General features: G+C 44.9%; 1 protein-coding gene across 1 annotated transcript; it reads left to right on the forward strand.

Annotated features, from left to right (window-relative positions):
• Positions 1-30: 30 nt before the first annotated feature.
• SELENOK (selenoprotein K) lies at positions 31-9,716 on the forward strand. Its single transcript, XM_083156211.1, has 5 exons — positions 31-185; positions 1,668-1,758; positions 3,840-3,923; positions 7,627-7,716; positions 8,784-9,716. Exons 1-5 carry the CDS (start codon positions 167-169, stop codon positions 8,785-8,787), a joined length of 288 nt encoding a protein of 95 aa, XP_083012337.1. The 5' UTR covers positions 31-166; the 3' UTR covers positions 8,788-9,716.
• The last annotated feature ends 3,041 nt before the right edge of the window (positions 9,717-12,757 follow it).

Genomic DNA, 12,757 nt, shown 5'->3' on the forward strand with positions numbered 1-12,757 from the left:
TGCAGGACAACCAGTAGCTATTCCTGGGAGACCAGGTAACATTACTGCGCAGGCACGTCTCAGCCAATCAGCGACTTCCACCTCTTGTGTCACCGTCACGTGGCCGGATGTTATCTGTGGCAGCTGCAGAGGGAGAGTCACCAGCAGCAGCTGGCAGAGACAAAATATGGTGTATATCTCTAACGGTGAGATCAGGGGTATCTATATATCGGCAAGTCCTAGTGTGTGGGTGGTAGAGGGTCTTTATACCTATGTACTGTTGGCACTGGAACTCCATACCTGTATGCGATTGGCACTGGGCCTCCATACCTGTGTGTGGGCAATTGGCAGGAAGCCTCCATACATGTCTGTTACAGTGTGCGGTACACAGACAGCCACAGGTTACTTTTTCCCTGTAAATGTCCACATGGATAATAAAACTGATAGCCCAGTGGGTCTAATGTTCTGAACTTGAGCTGTCCCACTATGTGGTTGTCATGGGGCCTATATGGGTTGTGGTCAGGATGCTGGCATTCAATATACCGATTTACGGATCCTGACTGCCATCAGTAGACCATTGGGGTGTGGTATAGGGGTCCGACAGTCGGGATCCTGACAGTCATTATCCCGACTGCCCGGACCCAGGCAGCATGGTGAGCGCAACTAAGCCCCTTGCGGGCACGGTGGCTCGCTATGTGAGCCACCTATTCTATTCTATGGGGGTCTTCGACCCCCATGAGGGAAAATAGCGGGTGGCCGTCGGGAACCCGGCTGTTGGTGTTTTGACAGTCGGGATCCCGACATCGGGTGTATGCCTGTCGGGATCCTGACTGTGGGGACCCCGCCCGGCACCTGACTGTTGCCAGTACCTCAAAGCATCAAAATGCCAATGCTGGAATACTGATATCATTGATCCGACCTGGCTTGGAACAGTGTTCCAAAATACCGGGTCAGATCCAGGATTTTTGTGTAAAAGAGGCACTACAGAGCCCATTTTGGGTTTCTCCATATTGGGATGCCAAGAGTGGTCTTTTGACCACGGCATCCCACCACTCTTATATCATATATATCTAGCCCTGGGGTAGCCAACCCTAGTCCTCGAGAGCTACCAACAGTGCATGGTTTGCAGGTCTCCTCACAGAATCACAAGTGAGCTAATTAGCTCCATCTGTGGATCTTTTAAAATGTGTCAGTGATTAATGAGTGCAGCTGTGCAGCAGCTAGGTTGTCTGGAAAATGTGAACTGTTGGTAGCTCTCGAGGGCTAGGGTTGACTACCACTGGTCTAGCCTATATACCTGTCCATATCCCAGTATGTGGATGGCAAGCTCTGCTATGGGGCTTCTAGCACACATCTAGTCTTCATATTGGTGCTGAAATACAGACCACACTGTGCTATAAGGAATTGCACAGATTTTGAAAGATTCAAGGTGCTAGAATAACATATCTCAGTGTATAAGTGTCTCTTTCTTAATAAACATAAACCTGCATCTTCTGTGCATCACTAAGTTAACAAAAGTACAACACAATAGTACACTGACTACTGTATTACATCCTGCCACATGTCTGCTATGCCCTTTGGCCAACCGCCCAGTGCCAAATATTCCAGCTGAGGTGCCGCCTTGTTGTCATCCTGTACTTGTGTTTGGGAAAGTAATTCCTGTCTTGTTCTCCTTTACTTCTGTTTAGGACAAGTGTTGGATGGCCAGGGGAGATCTCCATGGAGGCTCTCCATTATCACAGACATGTTCTGGGGCATCACAGACTTTGTAGTCATGTTGTAAGTATCAATGTCCTCATTTTTAGTTTGTTGCATAATAAAGACTATCTCTCACTACATACATTTTCTTCTTTGACTTTGAACTTCTGCCAGAAGAGCGGTTTATGCTTCCCTACCATTACCTCCCATATTTACACTAGAGTAAGCGTGATGTCCTTGGGGCCTGATTCAGAGATGACACATTGCCGCCATTTATGGTGTTGAATGAATATTGTACACTTCGCATGTGTCTTAGTTGTGCATGCACAAAGGTATCTTAGCAATGTGTCTCACAGTCATGAGTCATGACTTAGGCACCCTTTGGGGGAGGTAACTGGGAGTGGTGGCAAAAACGCAAGTATGTGTCGTGACCATTTTTGGTATTGTCTCAGGCTGTAATCCCATGTGCCACAAACATGCAACCCACAACGAAGTAGTCAAAATCATTTAGATTAATCACCCCGTATGTACACCCCTTAACTGTAATATGTGGCAAAATGTAATGGGGTCTGAGTTTAAAGGAGGTGCGGGAAGCCAGGTTACATTATTATTATTATTTTTTAAAGCGATAATCACAATGCAAAACCATCCCCTGTAAAGGATTGCCACTTCAAAGAAACATCCAAGTACATCCAGCACCTTGGGTGAACTCAGACCTAATTACATTTAACTGATAGTTAAACTCTAAAAATGACATTTTCATATCTGGATTGATTTTTAAATTGAACTATAATAAGGTTCCCCTATTTCCATTCCAAAAAGTAAAAATAACAGTATGTAACTGAGTAATCTTCTCCCGGGATTGATCATAGAGTTAGAATAGGAAAACATAACATGCGGTGACCTTACTTTCCTTCCCCTGCAGCTTCAGCTTGGCAAAAGCTGGGGATGACCATGCACCAGCAAATAGTGACCATGTTTCCACCATCACAATATGCCTTGTACTAGCATGCAGCCATGATTTCTAAACCTTCAACACTGCAAAAACGCACATGTGCAGAAGACTCTAGGATCACTGCCAAAGGGTCTGAGTTTCTCCACGTGGGAAAGAAGCATGCGTTAGGGACAACCATTGCAATCCCAGCATCAAATCGCAAAAGCATCTCAGGCAGCACAGTTGAGATAGTAGTTAGCATTACTGTCTCACAGCCAATGGTTCCAAACCATTCGGTCTCTGATAGCCATTCCTACCACAAGCCGGTCAACTTACACACTGGACGCTGGTTTAGGAGCAAACAATAATGATTATTAAAAATAATTTTGCAATTGGCTTAACATGCAGTGTTTAATATTCAGAAGTATAATCTTAAGTATGCAAATCATATGTAAATGGGGCATGTTTGCATTGATCACTAAGAGGCTGAGTGGAGAGGAGCAATGTTTTTGCCTGCGCGTGTGTCCCATTTTGTATGGACAGTGTCACAGTGCAGATATGGTAACAGAAATGGGAGATGCATTCCTGTACAGTGACTGGAAGTTAACCTGGGTGGCTAAAAAGACCTATTATGTGAATGTTGAAGGTGTCAAAGAACATTGGGCCTTATTCTGGTTCACTCCTGGCAAATTTCTTCTTAGATGGACAAAACCATGTGCACTACAGGTGGGGTAGATGTTACTTGTGCAGAGAGAGTTAGATTTGGGTGGGGTTTTACTTCAAAGTGAGATCTATATTGCAGTGTAAAAATAAAGCAGTCAGTATTTTCCCTGCACAGAAACAAAATAACTCACACAAATCTAATTCTATCTGCACCTGTTACATCTGCCCCCCCTGCAGTGCACATGGTTTTGTCCATCTAAGAAGGAATTTGCCAGAAGGAGTGAACCAGAATAAGGCCCATTGTTTGGTACCAAGGCACTGAACAGCTCACGTGAGAGGCTTTACTCCAATGGAAAGTCTGACAGGTGCTTGTTTTCACATCTATGGATGCTTCTTCCACTTTCAGACGCAGGGATTTATTCCAGTATTTTCATCCTTCCTTCCCCTACCTCTCCCCTCCTGAGCCTGTGGTGTGCTTTGCTTTCACCTGCTCTGAGAGGCCAACAACGTCGCTCTGGAAAACAGCATAATGTAACTTGTGTCGTCATTCTTGTTTTATTTGCAGCTTTCAGAGTATGATTCAGCCTGATGTATCAAGAAGGGGAAACTCGAACTCTTTAACCAGCTCGCGATTTTCTGACCGGAGAGGGTATGCTTTTAATCATCTTTACTATAAATGATTAATGTTTAACATCAGATAAGAAATCTAGCGCCACAGCCATGGTCCTTTATCTGCTGTTTAAAGAGCAGCTACTGTCTACTTACAGGGATCCTGTTTCCTTGATATTACATCATAGTAAGCTTTGCTCTTACTAGGAATCCGAGTACGCTTGTTCTCGCACATCACACTGGGTTCTAGTAAAGCTCTGCACTACTTTCTTAATCATTTTAGTGCATCGTACAACATGGTTGCTTCCAATGCATGCAAGAGTGATTCACTGCTGACTCGCATCATAATTCGTCATTTGGTAAATGCAAATATACATCTTCTGTGATCACTGCCTTCCATTTATGTGTAAGGGTGTCTATTCTTTAACCGGATACCCTATGAAGGGCGACCACTGGAGATCGACGGGGCTTAGGTCAGCACCTGAAATAGGTTGATCTTTCTAAGGTCGACAGGGTTAAAATGTCGACAATGGGAAGGTCAACTTGAAATGAGTTTTTCATTTTTATTTTATTCAGCCGGTTTGTACCAACTGGCAGTATTTCATATCCTACTATCCTGGTGGGAGAATATTAGAGTTTGTCAAGCACAGCGAGGCCACATGCCCAAAACATGGTGAGGCGCAGCGAGCCATGCAAGGGGATGCGGTACATTTAGACTAGGGATGTGCACCGGGCACTTTTCGTGATCCGTGAAACACGTTTTGGGTCTGTATCTCGGGCAGTGTTTTGGATCTGGATCTGTTCTAAAACACCACCATTTTCATATTTTGTGTTCCGATTTTTTTTTTTAAAACCTAAAAACAGCTACAATTGCAGAATTTGTAGTTTTTTTTTTTTTTTTTTCTCCTGCGCTATTATTAACCTCAATATCATTAATTTCCAGTCTATTCTGAACACCTCACAATATTGTTTTTAGGGCAAAAGGTTGCACCGAGGTAGCTGGATAACTCTGCTAAGCCACACAAGCGGGTGGCACAAACACGTGGCTCATCTAGGAGTGGCACTGCAGAGGCAGACAGGATGGCTGTTCGAAAAACTAGGCCCCAAAAAGCACATAATGTTAAAAAAGAGAGGTGCAAGATGGTATTGTCCTTGGGCCCTCCCACCCACCCTTATGTTGCGTAAATAGGACATGCACACTTTAACAAACCAATCATTTCAGCAGCAGGGTCTGCCACATGACTGTGGCTGAAATTATTGGTTTGTTTGGGCCCCACAAAAAAAAAAGAAGAAAGTCACCTCTCCCTGTACAAACTGGCTCTATAGAGCCTTGATGGCTAACCTTGACACTCCAGCTGTTGTTGAACTACACATCCCAGCAGGCTCTGCATCAGATTTAGCATGGCCAAATAGTAAAACTGAAGCAGAGCATGCTTGGATGTGTAGTTCAACAACAGCTGGAGTTTGAGGTTAGCCATCAAGGCTATAGAGGCAAGATGTCGTCTTCATCCTCATCCAATTCATTTTGATGAACATCATCTTCTCCACATTTTGCGGAAGCAACTTGCTACAATGCTCATTGACCAGGTTCCCCGCTGCACTAAAAACTCTTTCAGAGTACACACTGGAGGGGGGACAACTCAGGTAAAATAGAGCCAGTTTGACTTTGTACAGGGCTTCCAAACTGCCTTTTTTGTCCTGCCAGTACAGGTAAGGACTGTCTGACATGTCTACTTGGATACTGTCACCAAAGTAATCCTTCACCACAGTGATGGGAAGGTCCGGCATCGCAACCACCAACACCCTCTGACTGTCCTTGGGGATTTGTGATAAAATATCTTTAGGAGGGTGCGGTTGTTTGCAGTTGCTGCCGGCTGTGTGTGCTGTGCCCGTAGTACACGTTTAGAATGGACGTAGTAAGTGATACCAGCTTCCTAATGAAAGTCATTGGGAAGAATATCAAATTTACAACCACCAATGGATGCTTTCAGGGCGTGACAATGAGTATTGATGCAAGCTTTAAATCACTTTAAGAAAAGTTAAGGATTTAGCAACTGGGAAAGAAGTGCCTGGAACAAAAATCCTGTTCGGGCCTACTGTATGTCTTGACTAGTGGCAGCAGCTCAGCACTTGGAGGAAGTGGTTCTTGTACTATTGGAGCCTCCATATTTTGGTTCTCCGTTATCTTTCTGGAGTACAGCCACACAGCAGTAGAGACACAGAAACTTTTTAAAGGATTATTATTTAAGTCAGTAACTCTTATTGTAAAAAAAAAAGAATGATTTATTTTTTGCAACACCGATATGCACACCGCACACAGGTGAGGTGAGACTTGTAGTACCCTCTCCCAGCTAACAGTCACACAGCAGCAGACACAAAAAAAAATTGAAAAGGATTATTAAGAAGTCAGTAACCCCTTTATTATTGTAAAATAAAAATGATATTTTGCACTGACGTGTGGCCTGCACAGGTTGAGGTAAGACTTGTAGTACCCTCTCCCGGCTTACACACACAGCAGCAGACACAGAACATTTTTTAAAGGATTATTAATCAGTCAGTATTATTTATTAACCCCTTTATTGTAAAATAAAAATGATATTTTGCAAATTGCACTGACGTGTGGCCTGCACAGGTGAGGTGAGACTTGTAGTACCCTGTTTCAGCTTAGTCACACAGCAGCAGACACAGAAAAATTGAAAAGGATTATTCTTAAGGGATTTGGTGGTAGGGACTGGAGGACAGGTAAATCAATCTATATGAGGCACAGGCACAGACTACAGGGATAGATATATAATATACAGCACAGACTCTGTCAGTGTACCACCACACTACACTACACTAACACAGTCAGACTCAGCAGGTTGTCACTATCAGCAGTGTAGAACTACTACACCACGCAGGTTGCACAGCGGGGCGGGAGAGTGAGCATGCGGGCGGGCGCCAGAGAAGACAGCCAGACATGCACACTGTTCAATCTCCTAGACTGGAGTGAACATGGCACCCGCCCGGCCGTACTTATATACATATAGTGACGTTGTACGGATCTAGCGAGATCCGACAGGCTCGTGAACGCGTTCGGATAGTGGGTGTTCGGGGTTGTCCGGAGCCCCGAAATCCAGACGCGTTCATCTCCAATTTAGGCGGTGTCCATGTTGACATTAGGGTAAAAAATTGTGAAAAACTCATGTGGCTCTTCCCAATGTCAACCTATTGATAGTGTCGACCTTGTCAGCCTTAGCCATGTCGACCTAATTCAGGTGTTGATATAAGCCATGTTGACCTAATGCAAACAAGTTCTTGAAAAAAGTTTATTTTGTTACTTTGCCTCCTTCATTACAGCTCTGAAGCTTGTTAGTAAATCATACAGAGCTTACTTGGTTGGTGGTGCAGCACGTGCCGCAATGTACCATGTGTCTGATCAGTTCTGCGCAAGGGCACTACAGTTCTTTTGCAGCGGAGGCAGTTTGACAGCAGACTGGCAATGATTGCCAGATGGGTACCATTTGAGGTGGGGGGGGGTGGCCTCACTCTCCCAAAATCAAGATGTGACGCTGCTGTTGTGGGGTGGGTCTCTGTAACATATCCTGGCCTTTTTTGTTGGATCTGTGGAAGCTGACTTGCGCGACCACATGGGTAACGTAACAGACTGATGATCCAATGCTGTGTCCATTGTGCTATAATCTTGTTCTACCTTTTGTTCTGTCTATGCTAATGGAATGACTGATTTGGTTTTTGCATTCCAGCCCACCAGGGAATCCACCTCGGAGAATGGGACGAATCAATCATGGCAGCGGCCCCAGCGCACCACCAATGGCTGGAGGTGGATGAGGAAGGTATAATGCAATAATACAGCAATGTGAATTGTATATGAAATTCTGCAAAGAATGTGAATTAATAATCATTACTGGTTCACAACCCATAAGTGTACCAGCCTTGCCACAGTGATGTACACCTTTTGTGCCCGTTCAATACCGCTCGCTAAGCAACGGCTATTCGCTGATTAACGCCGCCTGCATCCCATCAGTAACATGCAAAGGGATGTGTCAGAGAACACGTCCCCTCGCATTCAGAAGCCATGCAGACCTTAAACAGTTAGTGAAATAGCATATAGTGCTTATGCCTCCCATACACGTACCGATCCCGGCGGGTCCGATTTTTGCGGCACCTCATCGCACAGTACAAAAAGTATGTGCTGCACATACTTTTTGTACTTGCTTTTCATCACATCGCATTGCATGCACAAGACATGCAATGTGATGTGATGGATGCTATTTAAGCCCGGAACACACGCCGGGATCGCAGCGTGTATGGGCAGCTTAAGATCTGTAAACCTGTGTAAGTGAAGTAGTTTTGTGTTTGTGGTATAGTTGACATTGAATGAGTCAGCATTCATCATGTCGACACTGCTGACTGCATGATTAGAATGTCAACAGAACACCCCTGGTGGTCCAGTGGTGATTTAATTGGTACAGTTAATATAGTGGCTTCAGCAGTGTCTTTCGGGCCTGGGATAATGATTTATGGCAGATCCAGCAGCGCTTCCAGTGAGGAATACCACTAACTGTAATCCTCTCCCTACTGCCTAACTGTAACCTCCCCCCCCCTGCAGCCTAAACATGAGCCTCCTCTCACACAGCCTAACATTAATCCCCCCCCCCCCCCCCTAGTGCCTAACTCCTCCCCTCCAGCAGCTTAACACTAGTCCTCCCCCTGGTGCCTAACCCTTTCCTCTCATCCTGCAACCTAGAACGTCTGCTGTGATGCCTTTTTTGAAACAAGGACCAGCCCCTGGATTCTACAGCTTTTACAGTTACAAGGGATTTATGTTCCTTCTTTAGAAATAGGAAATAATTGTTTCATGTTTTCAAAGTAATTCATTTTAACGTTCTCTATATTTCAGGTAAACGCCTGCTCAGAGAAGTAGGCAACAAGAGAAGAACAAGCGCCAGTTGTAGAAGATTAGAGAGCTAATTTCACTGGACCTGTTTTTTTCGCCCATTGATGCAATGCTCTGCAGCAACGCAGATGTATGATGTTGTGCTGGAAACTCCTTGACCAGGATCCGGTACCAACTGATTAGCATATGTAAAACTGTAAATGTGTGTTCTTTTTTTTTTTTTTTTTTTAATAGCAGTAGTATGTCCTCTGAATGTCCACTCTGACAGTGGTTTATAAGCATAAAGATGTGTCCACCGCCTTGCCTGTTAAACGGCCCTCCTGGCATGATCCGGAAGCACTAAGCATCTTTGTGTGTGTATTTTTCCATTGCAGGGCGCCTTATTCACAAATGGTGCATATCTATCCCACAAGCAGCTTCTGCTGATTAAAATATGTGGCATACCGATATTCCGTTTGTGACTACTTATAAAAAAAAGTTGCGTTGTAGTGTTGCGCAGTAAATCACTGTAATGTAGCCTTCCATATAAAGATACAGCCACAGATGCATTGGAACGGAAAAAGTCACATGCAAAGACACCCAGTGCTACAGAGTCACACAGCTCACACGTTACGTGTAGCGCAACTTGTAGGATAGATGTAGGTGGACACATCTGTAATATGTTTGTGATGGTGATTCTGTCACCTGCAAGGTCACGATTTCCATGTGTGTTGTTATACAAATCTTCTCTGTTTCAGAAACATACAGTAAATGAGTCTGAGCTGATTCGCCAAACGATAATGAGCTGACTTCTTCTGTTGAAGTTTACCGGTTATGTAGAAGTGATTTCTGCTCATGTTTTGTATGTGATTTTGCTAATAGAAACATTCAGCATATTTATATTCCTGTACATATTTTATTCCACATGACCATTTGGCAAATAAATGGAAAGCAGAATTGTTGGCATTTTTTGCAATGTTTTCAGCTATTGGAATTCATTTCCTTTCCGTCCGTAGTGACGCAGAATAGTGTCCTGCCACAGCTTCATGTCGTAATCTTTTCCTGTGCATGTTTAGAATCTTAAATATATATAGAAAAAATGATCAGTATGGTCTCCTCATGGGTTCTAGTTATATTGCATTTGCGATTAAGACGCACTTTTGGTACAAAGATGCCTTACTCTAGAACAGGGGTGGCCAACCGGTCAGAGTTAAAGAGCCGAAAAATATTGGTAGTCAAGCCAAAGAGCCGACATCATGCCTGCGGCGCACGCGCACCAAAAAAAGGGCGTGGTCTATTTTGACCCCTTGAGTGGGTGTGATACAAATATGCCTCCAATAGTGCAGTGCCAGATACACATATGCCCCCACAGTGCCAAAAAGCTGCTATGCCCCCACAGTGCAACAGTTTGCTATGCCCCCAGAGTGCAACAGTTTGCTATGCCCCCAGAGTGCAACAGTTTGCTATGCCCCCAGAGTGCAACAGTTTGCTATGCCCCCAGAGTGCAACAATTTGCTATGCCCCCACAGTGCAACAATTTGCTATGCACCCAAAGTTAGACAGCCTACAGCAGCCAGCCCCAACCTTACTAAAATGATGCCAGGTCAGTTGCTACCCAGCCCCAGCGTCATTGAACAGCTTGTGGTCCTGTGCTGGAAAGAGCCAGCCTGGGCTGCACCTGCTGTGGATCATGGGTAGTGTTTACCTTATGTGGCACACCGTGCACAAGCACAGTGCACACCTGACCAGGACCGGCTCCAGGTGGCTACACGCGCACATGGTGCGCTGCGCATATGCGTCGTCATCCTCAGCGCTCGGCTGCTCTCGTCTCGACTCAAAGAATGTCTAGCTCACTCAGATGAGACTAGACTAGTTGACAACGGAGTGAGCAGCCAACCAGCAACGCGAGCCCAAGCCCCAGCCGAGCCAGTCCGTCTCCTGCAGCATCGGTATTACTGAGTGTCAGTCTCGCCGCCACACTGCACCCAGGGTGAGCGGACAGTGACACGGAGGCGGACAAACGCCTTTTCCTATACATTTAACACCTGAGCCACAGAGCCGCAGATAAAGAGAAGAAGAGCCGCATGCGGCTCGAGAGCCGCGGGTTGGCCACCGCTGCTCTAGAAGGTTCTATCGTGATATGGCATGCCAAGAAGTTTTGTATGGTGATACGGCTATTTTTTGCAGCACCCACACAAATTATACCAGATTTTGAGGATGAATTATTTGTTTTGTACACTTACAACAGCATTTGCCCAAAAATGGACAGAAAACTAAAGAAATACATATATTATAATTCATAACTACCAAAATTAGTACTTTGTGGTTCTTGCTTTGGCATGAATTTACTGTTCTTATAAGGCAAAAATAGCTGGATTGTACATAAGATTTTGTTAATAAAGTTTGCCCAGAGTGTGAGGATACCAGGTGACCTGGCTATCCAGGGGTTCAGGAATTACGCAAGGGAGTGGGTTGGAATAAAAACAAGCTAAACTTTATTCAGAGCTCAGTGAACATCAAGCAGCATTATAATAAAAAGGCCACTCGGGTACATTTACCAAGATGGAAGCTCTGCAAATAAGCAAACAGAAAACTGGATAAAAATACTAAAGGCATCTTCGGTCTGCAATGCACTGAGTTTCCCTGGGGCTGCGGTATGGACTGTATTACATTATACTAAATCCCTGTACACATAGGGTGATTTTAGCCAGTGTCGCAGGCTAAATGGTTGCTGAGCGACCATACTGGGATATGGTCGCTAGGTCCACAGTACGACCTTTTGATTGTAGACCTTCCCATTGTCAGCCTAATGCTTGTGTTGACCTTCCGAACTTGTCAACCTTCTTGGCCTGTCGAACTGATTGTACGGCCATGAATTTGCATAGGGGCCAATTATTGGTAAACAGCAAAATGTGTACAGCTCGTAGTACGCATGTGCAATCCTGGGCAGCATTGAACTCCTGCTCCTTTTTTTTTTGTTCACAGGGTGATTCACAGGAAGTAGGCGTCTGTGGGTAGTAACCGGATGTTTCATGGGTGTGCAAGGAAAAACTCTGGGAGTTTTCGGGAAAATTCCAGGCATTCCCAAGCTGTTTAGGGGAGGGTGTGTGACCAGCTCCAGCCCAGTTATGCCTATTTTCATCACAACACGGAGTAAGTCTCTGGATACCCCCAGACTGCGATGAGTTGTGCCCTATGTAATAATAATTCAATGTTGAGCCTGTTACGAAGGGATCTGGACATATTCTCTCATACAATTTCGTTTGCAAGGTGGTATTTCACTTTTGCAGCGTGGCATCTATCAGATTGCTCTGACCATGTCTGAATTACCCCCACGGGAGACACGTGTGGCAGCATGTGTGTTTTTGGGATGGCAACACTATGCGTGCCCCATAAGGAGAGCCTGTGCACTTCTATGCTAAAGACCTGTTCAGCGTGCAGCCAAATGCAGGATAAGGAGCATATTCTGGGAATTATTTGTGGAATTGCACAGTGTTCAGTAGAGGGAAATTCAGTTCAAATGTGCAGAAATCGCTCATTAGTCGCTTTCACCGCTAAGGGGTGCCGTGAGCCTATGAAATTCTGTTTGCAATTAAAACTAAATGAATAGCACCCTTAGGCCCTGATTTAGGGCTGGCCACAGGCACGGCCTTGGCTGCATCTTTTGCGACCCTCATGTTGACTTGTTTGCCACAGTTTGTTCCTTTTATGCCAAGGGTGGCCAAACCTGTCCACAAGATCTACCAACAGGTCATGTGTCTCAGGCAACCTGTGGGTCTAAAGTAGGAATGAATGCAGCAGGTTTGAAAATATTGGCAGTTAGTAATGACTACAGCTGTGCACTAGCTAAGTGATTTGAAAAACGTGGACCGGTTGTAGATCTCGAGGACTGATTTGACCTCCCCTGCTTTATGCTAATGAGATGACTAATTGCAACGTCTTAATACACTTCCACCCATCGAAACTTGCACCAGCCATATGGCTGGTGCACTTTCTGT

Source organism: Crinia signifera, chromosome 8 (genome assembly GCF_055691185.1).
Source record: "Crinia signifera chromosome 8, ASM5569118v1, whole genome shotgun sequence".
NCBI classification, from domain to species: domain Eukaryota; kingdom Metazoa; phylum Chordata; class Amphibia; order Anura; family Myobatrachidae; genus Crinia; species Crinia signifera.